Source organism: Xenopus laevis, chromosome 9_10L (genome assembly GCF_017654675.1).
Source record: "Xenopus laevis strain J_2021 chromosome 9_10L, Xenopus_laevis_v10.1, whole genome shotgun sequence".
NCBI classification, from domain to species: Eukaryota; Metazoa; Chordata; class Amphibia; order Anura; family Pipidae; genus Xenopus; species Xenopus laevis.
The window spans coordinates 65,473,298-65,497,043 of NC_054387.1; the positions used below are offsets into that span (position 1 = coordinate 65,473,298).

The 23,746-nt window shown below is 39.6% G+C and overlaps 1 protein-coding gene across 1 annotated transcript in view; it reads right to left on the bottom strand.

Annotated features, from left to right (window-relative positions):
* Nucleotides 1-15,643, bottom strand: part of LOC108701836 (low-density lipoprotein receptor-related protein 1B) — a 676,036-nt gene extending 660,393 nt beyond the window's left edge. Inside the window, exons 1-2 of the mRNA XM_041576281.1 lie at nt 15,568-15,643; nt 14,581-14,709 (exon numbers count right to left, since the gene is read on the bottom strand). Coding sequence (XP_041432215.1) covers nt 14,581-14,709; nt 15,568-15,643 — 205 coding nt within the window. The remainder of the gene's footprint in view (nt 1-14,580; nt 14,710-15,567) is intronic.
* Nucleotides 15,644-23,746: the final 8,103 nt, after the last annotated feature.

Here is a 23,746-nt window from a genome sequence, read left to right on the forward strand (position 1 = left end):
TATATATATATATATATATATATATATATATATATATATATATATATATATATATATATATAATATCTTCAGCACATTCAATTAAACATTAAACAATCAATAAACAAACAATGGTTCCCTAAAGTTAAAAATAAAGCTCATGGCAAGTGTTAATGCCAGGCTTCAATTACATTTCATGCACTTATCAGAAAGGGGCAATTTACAATTTTAAAGCAAAAATGTGTTCAGCACCTCAAGAAATTATATAATATTCAAAAAAAATTGTGAGGCAGCTCCACTAAGGACAGGCACGTTGCTCACTGGAGGATACATAATTATTTTGCTGATTTTGGCTACAGTTTATGGAACAGTGTTGCTTTAAGAACCCAATTCGGATTTAGCTTTCACAGCCCTTATAGTCCAGGATTATCGTAAAGACCCCATATGTTTAAAGAACATCTAAGTACCTCTTAAATAAAACAAAAAAAATTCGAACGAAATAGGCTTAACTGGAGCATTTCTCAAACATCATTTGCGTTATTTTCCCCACAGTAATGAAAACCATATGCACCAATAAAGTATACGCCATTGTCACTGTCCCTTTAACAGTTGCCATCTGTCTGGTAGCTTTGTATTGCTGAGCATTGAACAGCAATGCCATGATGTTTTTATTTCAGCTTTTGGAGCTGTTCAAATCAAGCTCAGGATGAACTGAATGCTGTTAATATGAGCTAATCCATTCCCATTCACCATGAACTTTACTGAGGTACAGGTCTACAGAACAATTCCATTTTGCTTCCTGAACTGACACAGCGTAAATAAATCTGACCTTTCCATCTCTGAGCAGAGCTTTAAAGTTCTTGCTAGTTTATCAGCATAGCTATCATGTAGCCTGTGATGTGACAGCACAATGCCCAGTGCAATGATCAGGCATTTGCCAGAGCTAAAGAAATGGATCTGTTTGAATTCACAATTGCTCCTGATTGCAATTTGTGTCTGTGTTTATATTTACAGCTTCTGAAACAGCAAAAAAGATAAGAAGATGTATGTTAAGCAACAGACATTATTTTCTTGGGAACATGTGCCTTGCAATTACTGACCTCCAAATAGTGTTGCTGACATGTGCAGCTATACAAGATTTAGATTAAAAGGAGAAAGAAAAATGTATACGAAGCATTCATCAAGGTAGGATAATATACAATGTGATCAATCGTACAAGACAGGGCTTCCTGGCTAGTTCCATCCATCATGTATTGCAATCCTCAGTAAGAAACAGTATTGGGGGGGGGGTATGAACAATAAGGTTTAAAGGATTATTAAGTCATAAAGCAAAAAAGAGCTTTCGGAATTTAACCTGCACTTTACAGTTTATACTTGTCAAAGGGTTTATATGTGTTACTAGATATGGACAATTATTGCAGGTGTTGCTTCATCCCCCTTCTCTATTAGGTGACTATGCTCTTGAAAATCATGAAAAAGACTAGACAAATCCAACAAGAAAAGCCAAAAGCTTTAGAAAAATCCCCTGTAACCGTTCTACAGACCAAATATTACTCCAGACTGCACAATATTCTTTGGTTCACCAGAGAATCACGCTGATTTACAGACCATAATTTCTGCCTTAACAGCTCTTAGGATTTCAACACATGCATCATATGTGCCAAATATATTTTTTAAAAGTTATACAGTTTTCTCTTTTACTGGGATAAAAGTTGCCATAAGTGCACTGAAATCACATTTTTATTTATTTTTAACCCATTTGAGTGTTTGTGTCTTTTCCAACAATATTGAATTGAAGCATAATGCAGGTAGCATTATTTACTAATGACAACAACACCCAGGGTAATATTAAGCAGATGCCCATCTGTATTTTATTCTCAGCAGGATATATTTTACAAAATAATGCATTTTCTAGTTTTACATACAGCATAAGTTTATTTTTTTGCTATCACAATACACTGCTCAACTGACAGCCCAAATAGGTAATACAAACCTCTTGATTAGTTCGTTATTAGAGAACATTAATCCAGGAAAAATACAGATAATTAACTTTCTTTTACTACACAAGCTTACCCCCCACTTCTCGATTCCTACTTCCTATCCCCACCCCTTTATCACAGGTGATAATTATTCCTGCATCTGCACTGACTTCAGCCTCAGTGAACACAGCATTTATTACTCTCCACATCTGTACTGTTTCATAGAGCATTCTGGGATAGACATGCCTGTTTCATCAGCGTTTATTCTGTGTTCATGTAGCTGCAAACAGTATTTAGGGAAAATCATTAGATTATGAATGACATTTCAGTAATGATGCTTTCTGGCTGTGACCGTTGCTCCATGTTAATGCAGATAATATATGTATACGCTGTCCCAGAAATGACATTAACATCAATAGATAGGCTGTCATGTTCCATGTAACACAATGATATGTCAAGTTATTATGTAGCACAGAGTTGCAGACAGAATGCATGTCACTCATTGCATGGGCATTAATAAGTAGCTCTTCAAACTACCCTTTAACCTCCAACATTAATACACATTTATTTTCCATAAAATACAAGTACCTTTAATTTGCAAGCTATAAAAGAAGGTGGGTAAGTAATATGTTTTTGTTTGGCAGCATCTGTATTGCACAAGGCATCAATGTGTGGGGTAAATAGACAAAGTGAATCATCTCATTCTTTTTGTGAAGACACCCTTATTACAGTAAAGAGAATGTAAATAAAAGTCCCAAATTAACCTTTTAATGTATTATTTTTAATCTTGTGAAGTCTGGCAGTGTTTTATTTTTATTATTATTTCACATAAATAAGACCTGTCTAAAACTAACAACTTGACTGAGCATTTGGCCGAGGAACTGCCAGACATATCTCAAGGTGCAAATGAGTTCAAACACATAGAAGATTTGTTGAGAGCAACACAAGTCTTCAGTGGCAACTTTTGTTTGCGTAAGTAAATTCCTAGTGCATTATAATGAGCTAATTGTTTGAATTTAAGATTAATGCTAAAAATCAGGTCAAGGGGGCTCTGATGGAAAGGGAACATATATTATGCATTAGAATGCAACACAAGTAAGAACATTGAATGTATAGGCAGTGTCTTCAGACAATATAGAACATTATGGAACATTTAATAACACTCATCATGAATAACAATAACAAGTCAACATGTAATAATGTAAAATAGAAATAATCATGAAATGAAAGCATAATATACATTTATAAGTAACAACAGTTGGCTTAATTTTTCTTGATTTATTTAGAAATTAGAACATTTATTCAAACAGATCTTGATTCATTTGAAATAAGGCAACTGACTTTGTGCATCAGCAATGTTTTAATGCTGACTGCAGCAGAATGAATGAAGACATTCACAGCCAAATCAATGAACCTACTAATTCCATTCAGATTTGTTGGTAATAGTGTCTGATTAGCTGCATTCTTTTGCAGAGCAGCAATATGTAGGCAACGCTGGTGGTAGTAATAATATATAAATAAATAAACAATAAATATGCATGAGTGCTTGGAAAAATTGTTTTGTACAACAGAAATAAAAAGAATATTATTGGGTGTCAAAATACAACTCACAACATAGCTACAGAAGATCCTAATGCATTAATTTACACAAAACATTAAATCAAAGTAAATAATTCTATAAGTCTTTAATTTTTCTGTTAATGATTTCCCCACAGACAGACATTTTTACTTGCACTACAGTATGTCCATCATCAATCTCTGTGCTATTTTTAACATGCCAATAGTACAATGTAATCAGACTTCAAGAAACAGATGTAACTATTAGGTGTTCCGAACTACCAACAAAATTAATGCCTTTAGCCTCATGTGAAACAAAGAAAAAGGGCAATTCACTCATTGGAGATTAATCTTGGGTCGATTGGACTTTAATCTTGGACTAAAACATTTTAGTGGAAAAATCTATCCTTTGGGTTACAAGGTTCATTTTTGAGAGCAAGTTTATTGTGCAAAGTGCAATTTTCCATGTTTTTACCCACAATGCAGCATTGTATACAACAACTCCAGTGTAATTGCAGCCGTCCAGTGCTTTGTTTGCCACATTTGCACATAATGCACAATAAAACAAATATGGGTGTGCCTTCTGACAAAACAAAGGCATTTCAGAAATGGGATTGAGTTATTTCTGCTATGTATGTGCTTCATTGGTCACAGCCACTCAGTTGGAACCCTAGAATATCCTATCGCTTGAATGTGGCACTAGCTCCATGGTTCCCCTGCAGGAGACAGGACAGATGCTCTGGTGCTAAGTACATCTATAAGGAAGTGCAAAGTCAATCATTTCCGATGTTCATTGTTAATATGGGATGTGTCTTGTTTGGGTGCAGATTTGTGGAATTATTGCTACATTCAGAGTGGCGGTACTACCAGACTTCTATTGTGTCAGTTGGAAACTCTATGCATGTGTAGGGATGTGAAAATCTTAGACACCCTTACACTTTACAGACAGGCACAACCCTAGTAATATGGATGCCTCAGTGGGTCCTTATGGGGACCTTGTGCTTATGTAACCCCTGCAGTTCACACAGTGTACTCTAGAGGCACTGTGCCAGAGTATAAAAGGTTTAGGAACCATATGCTCTCGGTCCATTGCTTTAGCCCAACCAAGCAGGCTGGAAGGGAATGGGTGATGCTGACCCTAGGCGCCTTGGCCCTAGTAATTAGACAGCTATACTCGTTTTATAGATCGCTCTAGGAGTGATAGAGAGGTTATTTAGTTGAGCAGCTCAAGGCTCCACCGAGAAGATTAGAGGGATTAAGATCCCAGGGTATTACTGACCCAGAGTAAGGAACAAACGGGCAATACCCATCACATGCTGTCAACTACTCTCTGCTGTATATTCCCTAGCCTGTGGGGATTCAGCCTATACGTGCTGTGAGTATATGCTTCCTTTATGCTGCTGTGTATGTTCTATACTCCATTGTGGATCAATGTGCTAAATGATCTCTGTGCTATTGTTCAATAAATACTGTTCTTTGTTCAACTGTTAAAGAACTACTGGCGCCCATCATTGTGCTATCATAGCAGGTAACAGTTACACTACACCCTTGCCTCCACACCGTTGCGAGGGCTCACCCCTGAGAAAGAGAGCTCATCGGTGGTCTCAGCCCACCAAGGAACGTAGCTAAACTGTCCTAGCACAAGTCAGTTTACTATAGCGCTACACATGAATAAGCAGAAGAGGCAAGATGAATGCAATGGCCCATGTCACAACAATACAGAAGTATAAGGATCATGTTTGGATAAAAGTATTAATACACACAACAACACACAGCTGCACACATGGCTATGATCATAAGTGAGCCCTTACAACTCTCATCAAGTTTTAACCATTGATTCTAGAAAAGGTTGAGAGTTGAAGAACCACAACATTTGGCTGCTGTGGCAGGAGTATATAACTTTAAGTCCTGAGAGTAGTCATCAATCTCTGTACCCCAAGGGTATGTACCTCAAGAGGACATTTGCTGACCTTGTATAGGCATTTAATGGCTTGCCCTTAAGCACAGTCATTAGAAGAAAAATGCATCACATCAAAGTTTAATATGACTCATGAAATGCTGAGGAATTCTAAACAATAAATGAACTGAAGAAAACTATTTGTATTTCTTCTATAAAACTTTGAACAGCTTTTGGCATGTACACATCCAGGGAATGTGACAACTGTTTTGATTAATTGATGTTGCTTAAAAATTTATAAGCCAAATTAGTCACAGATAAAGACTTTTGGTACAGCATGATTTATTATCCATGATAATGCATTATAGAGAGAATAATCTATTCTATATTAGTATACAGTACAACAGAAACCAAGGTGTTTTTTTATATGAAAGGTTCAAAGTTAGATCACATTCATCAAAGGGAACATATTAACTGTATTACGCCTTGTCTGATCTTAACTAAAGAACACATGGATAAATTACATTAAGGGGGTTATTTATCAAAGGTCAAGTTTGTGAGTTTTTTATACCTCCTATAAACTCAAAACTTTGCTTATTTATGAAAAAACTTGAACATAAAAAACTCGAATCAATGCAATTGGGGTGAATACTCATATTTATCGAGCTACCTTGGATCTCTCAAATTAATCGAGTTTGCAAGAGGTAACCCCTGAAGGCTACAAAAATCGTAAAATGGTTCAAGGGACCTCTGCCATTGACTTATACATGGCCACGACAGGTTTTATCTGGAATATTTTCGGATTCAAGCTATTTCCAGTTTTTTTTAACCAAAAATCAAGCATTTTTGCTTTAATAATACAAACACCATGTTGCTGGACTACAGCTCCCTCCATGCTTTGACTCATGATTATATGTTGGATAAAGGTTGCTATTATTGCACAGTTTGTCCTCTAACTGGGAGTATAAAAGACTGGTACCCGTGGTCTACAGTTTATCAAATCTTTATAGCATAATAGCAAAATCAATTGAATCAATAAAGCAGGAACAATTTTTTATAAAAGGTATTACATGTATTGGATCCATTATCAGGAAATTCATTATTAGAAATGATTTCCTTTTATTTTGTAATAATAAAACAGTACATTGTACTTGATCCCAGCTAAGATATACTGTAAATAATTCTTATTGTGGCAAAACAATCCTATTGAGTTTAATTACTGTTTTTTAGTACATTTTTTAGTGCACTTATGGAGAATCAAATTTTCAAAAGACCCCTTATCCAGAAAACTTGTACCTGTATTATCTATATTATACAATTTCATAGAGCTCAACAATTGGATAAAGTTCAAGTTGCTCACTGTTTCTTATTCTATTAATAGGATTGTAAACCTTTTAGTTAAATTGCTCAGTTCTCCAAAGATACAGATCCCAATATAAGAGAATAATTGAGTACTGTTTTAATAATCCATTTGCAGCATGTTTAAATCCATGATAATAATTTGGATTATATTGTAGTATTTATTATGGGAAGAGAGCAAGACTTCCATGTAATTCTAAAAAAAACTTGATAGATCTAATGTTTGAGGCTGAGCATGTGCATATGGTCCTGATGCTTGATGATTATCTTATAGGCAGTGACAGTAACAGTGAGACAGACATAAAATGTACTTTCTGCTCATAAGGTTTTGTTATTTCAAATGGCCAACTCATATAAAAACATCTATAGACTGAAAAAATCCATAATTCATATGAATCATATTTCATACTAATTTATTTGCAAAGGTGTGAAAATCAATGTAATAAAATGCACATCCAGACCAGTTCTGTACATACAATGAGATTTCTTACTTTGCACACTGGGATTATTTCTTCTGTATACATAACTGCTTTGGTAAATCATTAATATAATTAAATCCTGTTTTGCACAACGCTTGATGACCAAGCCAACATTTAGATTATAAATTCATTCAACAACATCTGTCCTAATATTCCTATTATGTACAGCAAAACGTGTATCAAATTTATATTGCAGGAGAAATGCTGAGAGGTCAAGTATCAACTATGATTTACAGTGCTGGAACTTGGCTCAATGCATATCCCTAAATCACCCAGGATACAACATGATGCCATAAGCTTTTCAGGACTTTACACTTCTGGCAGAGTATGATAAATAGCATCAGTCAGACAATGAATTTATTTTACAAAGCCAAATATGTCAGAAAAGTAACAACAGTATTTGCATCTATTTTCAGATTATCTTAAAACCCTGATGTGATTCTGTATCATTTAATGGCTGCTTAAAGTCATACTAAAACCAATAATTATTTTGCAAAAAAATATGAAAATAAATATATTTTTCTAAGTGATCAATGCATTCAATATAAACTTTAGGGATGCACCGATTCCAGGATTCAGACTTTTTCAGCAAGTGCCTGGCCAAACTTAATCCTTAAAATCAAGAGGCTTTCAGACTTTTTCAGCAAGTGCCTGGCCAAACTTAATCCTTAAAATCAAGAGGCTTTTCATCACATGAACTAGGAAATTGCAATTTTTTTTACACATGCTGCTTACATAGTGCAAATTAGGGTTCAGATTCTGTTAGGAATTTGGCCAATTCTGTCATAAAAGATTCAAGATTTGGCTGATTCCCAAAATAGGGACTTCTGTGCATCCTACAAATGCATTTAAATGTGTAAACAATGACCATTAAGCACTGAGATCATATGATCATAGATTTCATGGATTTGGTATAATATAAAAAATACCCCAGAAACCCCTTTAAACAATATGTAACATATATATTAATTGCCGGATTCCTATATTCAGTTATATTCAAGATTACATGAATTTAGTGTGATCAAAACATAGCCCAGAAACCACATTAAACAACATGTAAATATTACCCATTAGTTGCTGTAATCATATATTCTAAATCAACCATGATTTCATGGATTCAATGTAACAGGCATAATGCAGAAATTTCTTTAAACAACATGCAAACAAACTTAATTTAGCACTGGGGCCATATGACATTTTAGAATGATTAATAAAATAGAAACAAAAGAGATTTAATGGAAAATGTATTAAAGTTTTTGCCATTATTTTATGAAATATAATATTTCCAAGTTTTCTGTTTTCTTTTAGAAATTTATTGATTGAAAATATCTCGAATTTGAATAAAAAAGTTCAGCAACATAAACCTGGAATGCATCTACAGATGTATCTGTAACATTTAAGCTATATTATCATTTAGATATTTTTAAAACAGTGTGATTTTTGTGGAGAAAAAAAACCTGATCTTGAAAAAAAAAAAAAATTGCAATTGAATTAAAAAAAAATTAAGAAATTTAAGAATTTTGTCTTCCTTAAGTTAGTATTAATGAGGATTTGCTAATATAAAAACCGAATCTGTGATACAACAGAAACAAAGAATAGAAATAATATGTGTTGGTATTAAAAAAGAGTTGGTGTTACAAAAGACAAATTGTGATTTGCACCTTGTATTCTTGTTTCCATACACTACTAAAATGACCATATTTCTAGAGATGATATTTTATTGACTGTTGGAACACTTGAAATGATGTGAAGGAGGTACAGTATTACGAATGCCTAAGTAGATGAACAAAAGAACAGAAGAATCAGGTTTTTGGAAGACTATTTTGTAGACAAAGGATTGAAGTTCAAGAGGAAAAAATGGGTATTTATACAGTATAACAGGTGACAGCTGCAATCTCACTTACAACATATCAAGAAATATTCAGATCATAAGTGTAACAAGAATGTACAGGGGAAACAATGCCCTATACATGAAACAAGAATGTGCAGGGGTTTTAACAATGCCCCTCTGCAGATCAAAAGCCCATATAATCACAACAATGTGGGCTGCATGTTTTAATGATATTTTTTCTCATTAATTTACTTGGTCCTTGATGAATATTAGAATGCAAGCTTAAAGTTTCATTGTGTGTTTCTCTGTCGAGCAAGGCAGTGGAAGTACCATTATTTTTAATAACCCTGAAACAGCACAATGCCAATTATCTCTGTGAATGGTACTGAATAATGTTTTGTTTAACAGCAAGATGTAGCATGGGAATTTTTTGTGTTTCAGTGGATTAGGGAACTTTTCTGTCTTTCAATGGAAAAGATGTTGCAATACTCTGCATTTACAGTATCTGCTATGGAAATAATCAATACACTACAATACAGTTCTTTCCACAAATGCTAAAAGTTAAAATATGACTAGTTCTCAATCCTTGGAATGATATGATTCCATAGAACTTGATCTTGTGCACTTGAAGGGCAGGGTCCCAAGGAAGTATTCTTGTGTACTGGGTATGCTTCAGAGTGAAAAGCATATTACTATGTATCTAAGAAATAATTTTCTACCACTGTAATTTGAGAAGGCCATAACAATGAATTTTGAAAGGAAACAGTCATCCTGAAATATATTGTTACTATTATTTCTTATCTGGCACTTTCTGACTTTAAGCACATGGCTGTCCAAGGTGCAAAGAAATTGGTACAACAAGTCTACTATTGTGTATTTATAAGGGCTGAGCTTGAGGTGGTATATGGGGTTCTCCTTTACCTTGCAGTTGCAAGTTAGGGAGTGCCAACTGGCACAAGGTGATTCAGAGAGCTGTGCTTACTGCCTGCCAAATAAAGGGTGGTAATTTCCCTATACATTGTCATCTTCAACAGATAAATCAAAACAATGGAACCAGATAAAATTGTTTCAGGAGGGGGCTGATAAATAATTATTTTAGTATTATATTTACTGCTATGAAACTGTTCTTATACCTCGAAATATGCAGCAGGTGGGTGAAATATTTATATGTTGATAGCAAAACAGAGATAGATAGATGATAGATAGATAGATAGATAGATAGACGATGGATAGATAGATAGACGATGGATAGATAGATAGATAGATAGATAGATAGATAATATATGATAGAGATAGATAGATAGATAGATGATAGATAGATAGATAGATAGATAGATAGATAGATAGATAGATAGATAGATAGATAGATAGATGATAGATAGATACACTTTTGTTTTTTCTACTGCTGGCTATTTACTGTCGTAAAAACAGAACAATCTTATTTGCAGGATTTTGTGACTGCAGCTGTGATACTGAGCTTGGTGTGCATAAAAAGCCAACATTATTTATTGATGATTATATATATTACTAATATGTTGCATTATTGAGTGTATGTGTATGTTAGAATCTCACATTATGCTGAGCCTAATAAACTGTAAATGAGAAGCATAATAGCTTTATTATACAGTATGCAAAAAGCTTCACCCAAATTTGAACAATTAAGTGTATCATAGTTTCTAATGATGAGCCTTTGATGTAAATTGCACTATTATTAAAACATGAGGAACAATCATGATTCTACTATGTTTCCTAATGCAGGAAAAAAAAAGCTAAAAACCTATCTTGGGTCCATCCAAGTAAATGTGTAATAAGTCCAAAGATCAGCGCAATTTTTCATGGGAAAAGAAAGCCCATAGGGGTGTATAACTCAACCATAGGAGAAAAATCATAATAAACCGAGACATGAGGCTTAAATTAGTTTGGAGAAAGTTTCCTTACAATTTATGTAACATATAGAGCCTTCCCTGAGACCTGAGTTGCTGGGCCAAAAACTAGTGTGCTGTGTTTAAGAAATCTTACCCCAGCATCCTTATTTGTGGGTTGATGTCAGCCAATTAGGGCTGACCCTGCCCTATATAAAACCCACCCTCCTCGCTGTCTGAGCATGACCTAACTTGAGCACTGAGGTACTGTCCCTAGCTCTTGTTTCCCTGCCCTGGCCTTGCCTTGCCCTGCTTGCCTTGTCTAGTTGGTGTCTTGCTCCCTGATCCTGGTTCTTGCCCTTTCTGCCCTGCTCCAGTCTTCCTGCTTTGCCCCCTGCTCTGATTCTGTTATTTCTCTGTCCTTGCCTTGTTCTTGTTCACCCTTGTTCAGATACTGTCTGCTTTTGTCAGTCCTGTTCCAGCCTGATTCCGGTCATGGTCTTAACTTTATCTGTTCTGTCATGTCCTACTCTGCTTAGTCCTGGTCCTCACCCACTCTGTCCTGTTCTGTCCTGTTCTGCCTAGTCCTGGTCCTCACCCACTCTGTCCTGTTCTGTCCTGCTCTGCCTAGTCCTGGTTTTCACCCACTCCATCCTGTCCTGCTTTGCCTAGTCCCTGTCTTCACCCACTCCGTCCTGCTCTGCCTTGTCTAGTTCATCATCTACTTCTGCCTGACCCAGATTCTACACCCTCGTCACCCTGTTCCTGTCAGCATAGTATTGGCTCTTGCCTGAAGGATTCATCTTCCCTACCTCTGCCTCCTTAGCTTCCCCTACCTATCCCGACAGGCTAAATTTTGCTGCTTAATTCTACACAGGCTGGACACAGGTTCTTGCTCCATGGCATTTGTATGGTTTGGCCCCATTTTGCACATAACATGCGCAGACTGAAAGTAAACCCTAATCGATAACTATATAGCAGTCTTACTTATGAAGGTCCATGTATACAAATGTTAATCATTCCCTTTTAGCTGCAATGACCAAAAAATTAAGTTGAGAGATAGTGGATAACTTTGGAAACAGCAACAGTGCTATAGACTATTAGTCAAGCAATGATCAGTGGGCAATGCATATTCTTTAACTATGTAACATAAGCAGGCAGATTCACTGTGTACAATTCAGTGATACATTCCCAGAATGCTTTGTATGAAGCTTTTATTGGACTTTTGTAATTAAAGAGGTGCATTAGTTGATAGGATCTCTTAGACTCACACCAGCCCAATGCTATGAGCATAATTGCTTCTGTTCCATAAAGAAGGGCCCAAGTGGCTGTATGTTGGTGTGAGACTTTAGAGTCAGACACCTTCTTAAAAAATGATTTAAGTATTAACAAATTCAAATCCAATCAAAGTTATTTTATAAAACCTATTGTAAAACATTTCTATCAGATATTTGAGGATGACAATGCATGGTTCTTCCAGAATGGTTTGGAAATAATGAAAACTCTATCAAATGCCATACCAGTCCCCGATCTCACACAAACCAAACAAATAGGGAAGCTTATGGAGCAGTATTTCTACCATCATCAGAACAGCAACAAGATTTACGCTGTACAGCTCCAGACATGCGCAATGTAGACTCTGCACCAAGATGAATTAACGCTTGTTGTGCTTAAATAGGCAATAACGATACGCTTTGATTCCCTTAGTTCTGCAAATAATGTTTCAAGAGGAATGGTATAATGGTCCAAAAGCAGCAAATATGAAACATTTTCCTTAATTCTAAATACTTCCTACTTTTTAAAAAAATACACATTCAGTTACACTGTAATGTGGAATATTTGGTAATACCCAGCACTCCAGCTGCATGTTGAAATGCAATAAACAAATGCTATATGATTAAATCTTTGGGAATGGTATACATATATCACCTTTCTGCAGAATAATGAAACAGAAGAATAACCAAACAAAACATTCTACTACCTAAGTAGAAAAATTACCCAAATGTTATGTCCAGTATCATCTCAATTTAAAACTGATAAAAACATTCATTATACTTTTGTAACATTTTATCAATCGCCTGTGTTCTCTGTTACTGTCACTTTCCCTGTTTTGTGTGCAATGATTAACACAGTGACATTCAGCAGAAAAGATTTTCATTTTCTTTAGACACAACCTGCAGACATTAAAATGTAATAACCACTCTTCTATAGTCATTTATGCTCTGTAATCTATTTGTGTACCGCTGTGCTGTCCAACTGGTTATGCCACTTAAATGTGTATTGTTAAGCAATGTTAAGCAAACCTGCATTTTCACACTATTTGCAGTTGCAAATTTCTTTTGATTACCTAAGTCCATAAAAACTCTCTTTGAGTTTCCTTTATATGATTATTCTCTTGTGTTTGAGAGCGATAAGGTGCGGGAAGGAAAGCTACAGTGTATAAAACCACTTCAATAAATAAATGTGAGAGCAGATGCCCTTGTTACAATACTAAAGACAATCAAGAAGATAAAAGTGACCATCATATAAAAAAATATAATATTTCTAATTTACTTTTATTACTTTCAGAGCAGGATACAAGGAGCAAACAATAGGTGCAATCCACCATGGTTTTTACACATTTCGTCCTGCTCCACATGAAAGAACATAGCCACTGGTCTCTGAATTCGGCAGTGCTATAGTCATAAAGGGCAGGCAGGGGAGGCTAGTAGATGTCACACTTCCAAACCCATAACTTAGGAAACATGGCAAATGTAGGCCACAACACTAAACTTACCACCTGTCCTTTGGCAAGCAGTAAAGACAGGGCTATCCTGTGCCTGCTGATATCGTGCTCTTCACCTCACACCAGCTTTTTTTTTCATGTCGAAATTAGGTGCTCTCTTTAAAAAAAAGTATGTGCCTTAATGCTCTTGCTATTTAGTCTGGGGGTTTAAGTAAATGACCCACATTCTGTTTGTGAGCTGCCATATTACTAAAGCATTTTGTATCGAGAGTCACAAAACATGAACTCTAGTGGTCAGATTTAGCAGGTGTGTTTTTTATTATTATTATATTTAAAGAAAACAAAATGGGTCTTCATTTATTACATTCATAGATATAGACTTAAATATCTGTGCAAAATTATTTTTTATAGGGAATATATCCTGAGATGTACATACAGGAGATGAAAACATTTAGTTACGTGCCACCTCTGATTCATTTTGAGTAAATTATATCTATGGGCAAATAGTGTGCAGCTAGCACAATTGAAGAGCACATTCAGTTCAATAGGAAAAATGTAATGTACAGTCCACTGTTATTTTCTCTGTAGGTTGAGTATTTAATGGATTTAAAGCTTGTTGTAGCTTTTCCTGCAGTGTAAAGAAAGGCTACATCCCATTGCAAATTACCCTTCATCCTTATCTTTTCTTGCATATAGTATATAGAAAAAAGGTAGAAAATAAATATCTATTATTTGTGCATTATACACACAGAGGTCATATTCTCTTTAATTTCTTTTTAGTATTCGTTTAGCTTATGTTCAAATGTATCCTGGTTGCATTTAAACTAATAAGCCGAAGTATTATCAAAAGATCATAGTTTTCTACAATACATTCAATACAGTTCAACAGAATATATGTAATCCATTACTTACAAGTGTATACAGACTCATCAGAGTTGTCAGGGCAGTCTGGCTCCCCATCACACAGCCAGCTCTGTGATACGCATGTGACATTATCATGGCAAAGATATTCTCCTGGATCACACAACTGTTGCTCTGCAGCTGCAAATAAGCACACATAAGAGAAAACTGAACAAAATTCATCATAAAAAAGTACATTGGCAAAGCAATGAACTCTGTAAAAGCAGGTGCAAAATAAAATAAATCTGCAATAGGTAAGATTGCATTAAACTGTGTCAAGGTTATAATTTAATAAAGTAATCTAAGTAACGTGCAGTTTAAGTATAAAATATTATGGCTGCTGAATGCACGATGAGAGTTAAAGTGAAGGATTTTACAAAAATGGGGTTTCTCGGTTGACTGAGGCAATGATGGAGAATGGAAGCATCACAAATGTTCCACTAAATCCTAATAAAATCATGAACTAGAAAATTATTTTAAGGATTTAAGGTGTCCTTGCACTGGAAACATATTGAGATGATTGCTAAAAAAGGTGCAAAGAGGCTTTTTTGGGTGACAAAACAGTTGCAGGGAGGGCAGAGATTCCATGGAATGGATTTATGAATACATTTGAACTCTACATTTGAAAATTATTATGTATTACTATGTTTCTTGCATAATTCTCAACACTGATTCTCATATTTGTCCCAATATAACAACCTATGCAATCCATTGAACCTGCAGTGGCCTGAACAAAGTTGAGTGCTGATTAGTTGTTTTCGTTTACTGAGCTAGTTCCCTGTGAGAAAAAGGAGGTTCATCCTAAATCACTTGACACATGAACACCAGCATGGCCTATGAGAATACCATGATCGTCAATGGGGAGCCAAATTTTTAAAGTCCGCCAAGCTGTAAATCAAAAGGGTGGAAAATTGCTTAAATCTCCCTCTGTGCCATAGCCCTTATATTTTATCTTTGTTTATTTATGCAACAACAGTGATCACCCCAAAGTCCAATCACTGCAATATTTATGCATAACAAATGCATAGTTGTCATTGTTTGAAATAATTTCTAGGCTACTTTGCTGCAGGACCATTATGCTTTGCAAGGAATATCATCCAAATTGGCACTTAATAAGTTAATTCTAACAACTGAAAAACAGAAACTAATAAAAAAAAAAACAATCATACAGTTCACAAATACATAACACAAGAGTAATGTCTAGCACAGAGGGATAACTGCATTTATTGGTCTTGATGAAAAACCATTGTCAGAGTGGAATGTGTTTCTTCCGGATGGGGTTATCATGGATGCTCACCCCTAAAGGTACAGTAACTGAGGATATAGGGAATAAAACAATCTGTTGTGCATTGTACTAGAGAGATAAAACATATCAGCAGAGAGCAGAGAGCACTAGATACAATTCAGTGCTGTATGTACCATACTGAGAGCTAAGAAGATTAAAAAAGAGTAAAAGACCAAAAAAAAATGTTTTACACAATGTGCTACATATTAAACCCATTCAGCCCTATAAAGTCCCAAATACAAACACATTGCCTGTGTTATTGCATTGCTGTCATATTCATTCTCAGCATCCCTTTTAGTTTTACAAGAATGTAAATGTTAAATAAATGTTTCATATTGCGCACCTCTTAGAGAAAACCCTGTAGTCTTTCAGACTGTGGTATGTGAAGCCTGGGAGTTTGCTTGAGCTTCTTTTGGTTTCTGAAACTGATATCTGCTACAAAGAGACAGAGATCGTATGATGGATTAAAGATTATTCTCCAGAGCGGTGATGTCAAATCCAGGGCACTTGAGCTGTCTTGTTATACAACCTCCATCATTCTCAGGCAAATGCTAGAAAATCCATTTTTAGCCTTATTTCATGACTTAGCATTCAAAATCGATAATAAATGCTTATGAATATTTCATCCTCCTCTCTGGATTTACAGATTTAAACACACTTGAAGGGCCCTGATTTACTGATCCGTTGACTGGTGTTCTGCCCCCTTCTGTATTTTGGAGACATAATTTCCTATACTAGAAGGAGTTCTATTTTGAAATCTCATGCCTCAGTTACTAATATACTGTTTATTGACTGTCTTTTTTATATGAGACATCCCAGACCCAATAAGAAACAGGTACTGTATATTATTTATCAAGATAATACCGAAGACACTCAGCATGACACACCCCTGATGCAAAACACAGTAGAAATAGAACTTAGTCTAAGTTGTAGTTGAAAGAAATTGTGGCACAAAAGCTTTAATCTAAAAGAGTAGGTACTGTATGTCTCATCCAAAGTGCTTTATGAGACACAGCAGATGTGGAAAATATAAGGAGCTATGTTCACTCAGGCTGAATAAGCTTGTACAGGTGCTGGAATTAATGAGTCATCACTTGGTAAAAGGGGAGAGGCAGTGAGTAAGCACTTTGTCCAGAAAGTAGCAACCAGGAAATGGGAGACTGATAGTGCTGAGCAGGCAAAAGATTAAAGCCAGTGAGTGGAATACTTACAGTATTTTAATGAGCAATTATAGCTCAGGCATGATACAAAAACCAGGTTTCCTATATATTCAGACTGTCGTTACCCCATTCCACTGTGGTATCAGAAGATTGAACTATGTTGCATATGCTGTGGAAAACTGATTTTAAATTTGATGAATATGATTAAATTAAAATTCTTCCTTTTTATTCCGCAGGAATGAGGAAAGAGGTCAGTCAAATATCAATATATATGATTAACTAGTCTATTTGTTTGAGAGAACAAGAGAGAGAAAGACGGAGTACAAAGCATAATGCCCTTTTTTTGCATTAGAACATAAATTATATACCGCTACATAGACAGTGTCATTCATATCGTCATTAATGAGGCTTAAAGTAGCTATTAAATATGAAAATATTTGAACTAAGAACTTAAGAAATGCTATATTTCAGGTGATTTTATACAAGCAGGTACAATAAGTGGTAAAAAATGAAAACAAAGCATTATAGAGTAATTTTAACCATAACAATGATTTTATGACTTTTTTCATTTAAAGAATTGTATGAAGGCTATGTTTTGGTTGCTGGAGCTGTACATCTATGTAAGGCAAGGGTTAACCCTACAGGCTTATGTTGAACAGTAACACTCCTTTCCCCCTAACCCAACCATTAGTCAGTCCTGCCAGTTTACCCCTGAACTGACAAATTTACATGTGCTGATTCAATTTTATGTCTATCCAAGAAAAATAGTTCATCCCTATGCAGTGTAAGTTTCCAGATACATCTGCCAGAAATGCGACAAAACCTGCATTATAAGTCCTGCTTTGGGGCTAAATGACTCTTCCGTTTGAGAAATCAGAGGAAATATGCAGTCTACTCAAGCTATTTTAGTGTTTTAATCTCAAAAAAAGCAAAAGCTGAATGCAACTGATTCCAAACAACACAGCATTGGTAATTCTATTTCATCACCATTTTAATTGCGTTTCCAGTGTCACATTGTTTCAACTTACTAAACTGAGAGTTTCGGTTTGCAATTAAAATTTCATATTAAACAAAAGCTGTGGTTCATAACTACCCATGCTGATACTGTTAAAATTTAATTTCGTTAGAAAAAGAAAGTATGCATTAGCATTTTCTTCTTTGTGATGTTAGAAAGGGTTTTTTTCTTTGGACTGGGGTCTTGTTTGAGTCCTGCATTTAATACACAACAAATAGTTGATCCCATCATGGTGACATCAGTGAATAACAGTAATAAGCTGTTAACCCAATGCAACAACTTTATCTTAAAGTAACCATCTCCTAGAAGGCCTGCTTCCCTATCATCAATCTCCTAAAAGAGAAGACTCTCTTAACTGCCATCACCTAGAGCAGAGGTCCTCAATAGGGATGGGCGAATAAATTCGCCATGGTTAAATTCGCGGCGAATTTCTGCGTTTCGCCGCGGGCGAATTTTTCGCGAAATTGCGGCAAAAATTCGCCTCGCGACTCGTTTCGCCGCGCGTCGAAAATTTCGTCGCGCGACGAGCCGCGACGCCGCTAATGCGCGTCAAAACAAAAAGACGCGCGACAAACTAAACATCACCCACAGCAGCCAATAAGATGTGAGCCATCCCTGAGCCAACCCACTGGCTATATAAGGAGCTGCAGAGGCGGCCATTACTCGTGGCGTTTCTGGTAGAGGTAGAGAGAGCAGGATAGTGAGAGATTTGTGTGTGATTTAGCTAGTGGAGTTTGTGTAGAGAGCTTTTTTTTTTTCTGAGTCAGTGCAAGTGGAGGTTGTGGATTTCAGTTTACTGTTTTCCCTCTTCTGCTTGCCTGCTCACCACCCAATAGCCCTTTTTAGGGCTAACTGTCTTTGTCTTTGTCTGTGCTGGTGTGTGTACTCCTTGTGGGTGCACACTTCTGCTGAGGGGATTTAGTTGAGGGTTTTATTTTTTTCTCCTTTCCTTCCCCGAAATATCCAAACCCCCCCTTATATATATATTTTTTTTTTAAGTTTAGTTGCCCAATATGACGGGCCGTGGGAGAGGGGGGATGGGTGGTGGTGGTGGTGGTGGGAAGAAGGGTGGGATAGGGAGGGGTGGCCGAGGAAGAGGCCGTGGTGCTGGCCGTGGGCATCCAACCCCACAACAGCCATGTGCCATGCCCAGTCTGGGCACTGTAAATCAGTCGCAGCACAAGCTGCCATCAAAGCAGCTGCCATCACAGCAGCAGCTGCAACAACAACAGCAGCAGCTGCAACAACAACAGCAGCAGCTGCAACAACAACAGCAGCAGCAGCTGCAACAACAGCAGCAGCACCCGCAACAACAGCAGCAGCAAATGCCACAGCAGCAGGTGGCTGTGGGTCGCAGCAGCGGGGCAACTGGTCCACGTAGGACTGTGCCCGATTTTTTTGCCACTGCTTCGCGACCCATACGGTCGCAGCAGGCAGAGGCAGTGGTAGACTGGCTGACCCAGGCTACCTCATCTGCAGCGGGCACCAGTGAGCGGCAGGAGGTGGCATCACCTGCTAGCTCAGTGTGGGATGACACCCCATCCCTCTTATTTGATCCTGAGGTGGACTTGGGCCCAGACACCCTGGATCTTTTTGATGATCAGGCAGGAATGGGGGGGGCATTCATGTCTGATGAAGAGGAGGAGGTGGTCATTTCACAGCCCACATCAATAGGGGATATTGGGCAGGGTCCCCTTATGGCAGGGCAGCAAGTTGCTGGTGTGGGGTCAGACACCAGCATGCTGGATGTGGGTATTGATGCCATGTATGAGGCAGGGTCTGGTCTGGGGGAGGACGATGACAGGGACAGACCCTGGGAGCCGGCTCCAGAGGATAACAGCAGCAGTTCAGGGGGGGAACTGTTTGTTGTTGATGAGGATGAAGAGCCGGCTCCACCGACCACTGCTAGGGGGGGCAGGCAACAGGGCAGCACTGCGCCTAGGTCCAAAGCCTATGTGCGTACGGGTGGGGACCATCCTCAACCCTCCACAGCAGGCAAGGCAGTGGCCCGCACTTCAGCAGTGTGGGCTTTTTCACGTGCCAGGCAGAGGACCAGGCAATAGCAGTGTGCCAGCTCTGCCGGCAGAAGGTTCGAAGGGGGCAGGCAGGGTCACATATGGGAACATCAGCTTTAAGTTCCCATATGAAACGTCATCACAGGATGACGTGGGAGCAGCACCAAAGTGGCAGGGCACCGGGTGGCAGTGGTGCTTCCTGTCCACCTCCTCCCATTCCTCAGGGAAGAGGTGCTAGCTCCCCAGACCCTGCAGCAGGTGAAGAGGATTCTGGGGCTCACAGTCGGAGGCAGCCACTGTGTAGCTCAGCCTCTTCTGCAGCCTCCTCCTCCTCAATGCGGCCCCTGTCCCGCCAGGTTTCCCTCCCCCAGTTCCTCAGCCGCAAGACGCCTCTCTCCCCCAGCCACCCCCAAGTGCAGAGGCTTAATGGCTGCCTGGCAAAGCTTCTGGCAGTGCAGCTGCTGCCCTATCAGCTAGTCGAAGCAGCCCCCTTCCGACAGCTGATGGCTTGCGCTGCCCCTAACTGGCGGATCCCCAGCCGCCATTATTTTGCCAGGAAGGCCGTCCCTGCCATCCACCAGCATGTGGTTGAGAATGTGTCCCTGTCGCTGGATCATGCTGTTGGCGGCAGGGTGCACTGCACCACTGACACGTGGACCAGCAGGCATGGGCAGGGGAGGTACATAACCTACACTGCGCACTGGGTCACCCTCATGAGTGCTGGGGAGGGTGCAAGCCGGGGCGCTCCCCTCAGGCTACAGGTGCCTCCCCGTGGGGTACAGGGCAAACCCCACATGTCCACTTCCTCCTCCTCCTCCTCCACTATGGATGAGCCACCCCTGAAGCGTCCCCGCAGCTACGCTTCAGTGCAGCACAGGCGATGTCAGGCTGTGCTGCAACTCCTCTCCCTGGGCGAGAGGAGTCATACTGCACCTGAGCTCATGGCTGCCTTCCAGACTCAGGTGCAGCGGTGGTTCACTCCCCGCCAGCTCCAAGCAGGTAATATTGTTTGCGACAACGGTCGCAACCTGCTGGCCGCCATCCGCCTAGGGCACCTGACCCACATGCCTTGCTTTGCACATGTCCTCAACCTTGTGGTGCAGCGCTTCCTCAAGAGCTACCAAGGGTTGGGTGACATGCTGGAGAAGGTACGTAGGGTATGTGCCCATTTTCGCAGGTCCCCCACCGCCAGCGCGTCTTTGGCACGGATGCAGCGGCAGCATAGTCTGCCACCCCACCGGCTCATCTGTGACCTGCCGACGCGCTAGAATTCCACCCTGCACATGGTGGAGCGCCTCGTAGAGCAGCGCTGGGCGGTCAGCAATTACCTGCTGGAGCACAGTGCCAGGGGTACTCAGGGGGCAGATTTGGGGTACTTTAGTGCAGAGCAGTGGCAGCAAATGAGGCAGCTCTGCCAAGTACTTGCCCCCTTTGAGCAGGCGACACGCTTTGTTAGCAGGGACAATGCGTGTCTTAGCGATGTCATACCCCTGGTGTTCCTCCTCAAGCGCACGTTGGATGGGCTGCTAGAGGAGGGTGACGTGCCTGAGGAGGAGGAGGAGGAGGAGAGTAGGCCCCGTAGGCAGGCAGAGGGGGCTGAGGAGGAGATGGTGCCCGATGAGGAGGATGAGGGAGAGGAGGACTGGGGTGCCTGCGCAGCATGGGGAGCAGGGCACATGCCACCCAACCACCCCAGCTATTGTCCGCGGCTGGGAGGGTACAGAGCAGGGGCAGGTCGAGCCAGATGACCTGCTGCATCTGGAGGGCAGTCAAGAAGAGGTTGGTCGGGGGCACCTCTTTTACATGGCTGCCCATATGCAGACTTGCCTCCGAAGCGATCCCCGGGTCTGTTCTATCAAAGACCGGGAGGATTATTGGGTGGCTACTTTGCTTGACCCACGGTACAAGGGAAAGGTGGGGGAGTTCCTTGTACCCAGCCAGAGAGAGAGGAGGATGGGTCAATTGAGGAAGGCTCTGTGCTCAAAATTAGTGGAGGCCTTCCCCCAGTCTGACACTTCTCAGGCCTCCACTACTCCACACACCCAGCAGAGACGGGGGCCTAGCAGCAGCAGCAGCAGCAAGGGCGGAGATCTCATGGGTGTGTGGAAGAGCTTTTTCGAGCCTCAACGGCCAGCAGCAGGCCCAGTCAGCACCCAAAGCCACCACCAGCAGCGGGTGGAGCATATGGTGGCTGACTACATGGGGTCAGTCAGCGTGCAGGATGCCATTCGCCCTGACGATGACCCCATGCATTATTGGGTCTCGAGGCTCGACCAGTGGCCAGAACTGGCACAGTACGCTCTGGAGGTGCTGGCTTGCCCCCCTGCCAGTGTCCTGTCAGAGCGTGTCTTCAGTGCCGCAGGTGGGGTGGTCACTGAGAAGCGGACACGGCTATCCACTGGCAGCGTGGATAAGCTGACATTCATTAAAATGAATGAGGCATGGATAAGCGGGGATATCCAAGTGCCCATTGCAGACAGCAGAGACTAGCCTCCTCTCCTCCTTCTCCTCCATAGATTTATCCTCCTCTCTCCATTGCTGCCCATACTCTCCTCCTCAGTGGTATTGCCCATTCCCCATCTGTCTGCACCTGCTGCCCTTGCTGCTGCTGCTGCTGCTGTAGCCTGCTACTAGCCCTAGTAGTACTGCTGCTGTGCTGCATTGTCTGCAATTTTTTTATGGTGGGGGCCTATCAAAGCTCCTACTGCTATCGTAGATACTACTGCTGCATTGTCGGCAAATTTTTTTAGTAGTTGAGGCCTAACATGGCCTCTAAATATGTTTCTTCGAATACTGCCACATTGTTGGCTAATTTCTTCTGGTTGAGGCCTAACATGGCTTCTAAAAATGTTTCTACGAATACTGCCACATTGTTGGCTAATTTCTTCTGGTGGTTGAGGCCTAACATGGCTTCTAAAAATGTTTCTTCGAATACTGCCATATTGTTGGCTAATTTTTTCTGGGGGTTGAGGCCTATCATGGCTTCTAAATAGGTTGCTTGTAATTTTGCCGCTAAGTTGGCTAATGTCTTCTGGTGGTTGAGGCCTATCATGGCTTCTAAAAATGTTTCTTCGAATACAGCCCCATTGTTTGGCTAATTTCTTCTGGGGGTTGAGGCCTGCCTCATTTAATTCTTCTGGCTCTAATAAAATTGATTACAACAATGCTTGCTGCTTGGTTGTCAAATGTATTCACACTATTATTACCCCTGAAACGACTGCGGCCAAAAGTCCTTTGCCTCTGTCATTATTCTTTCTTTTGAAATGATAGGAGTGCTCTAAAAAATGTATACAGGGAGGGCATGTGTGTTATAGCAGTAACTGAGTGGAACATAGGTGCGAATTGCTCTTCCCATTGATTCCAAAGCAAAACATGGCATATATACATTCATCACTGTGTACAAAAGTAAGGGAAATGTTTTAATGGTAGTCCCAAAGCCATGTCTGGTCTGGGAGTCAAAATAGGCCCTTGCATTCAAATTACACAGAGGCCCAAACAGGCCCCAAACATCAGCCCAGTAAATTTGACTGGAAACCAACCAACCTGGCAACCCTGGCTGACACAAACATAGCCATAAACTCTACTTAAATTCATGCTGTAAGTAATAATTTAGATTGAATTTGTCCTCTATGAATGCTTTTGTCCTTGAGTTAAATAAACGAGACAACACAGTTTGCTTAATGGAAAGAGGAATTTCATTCCT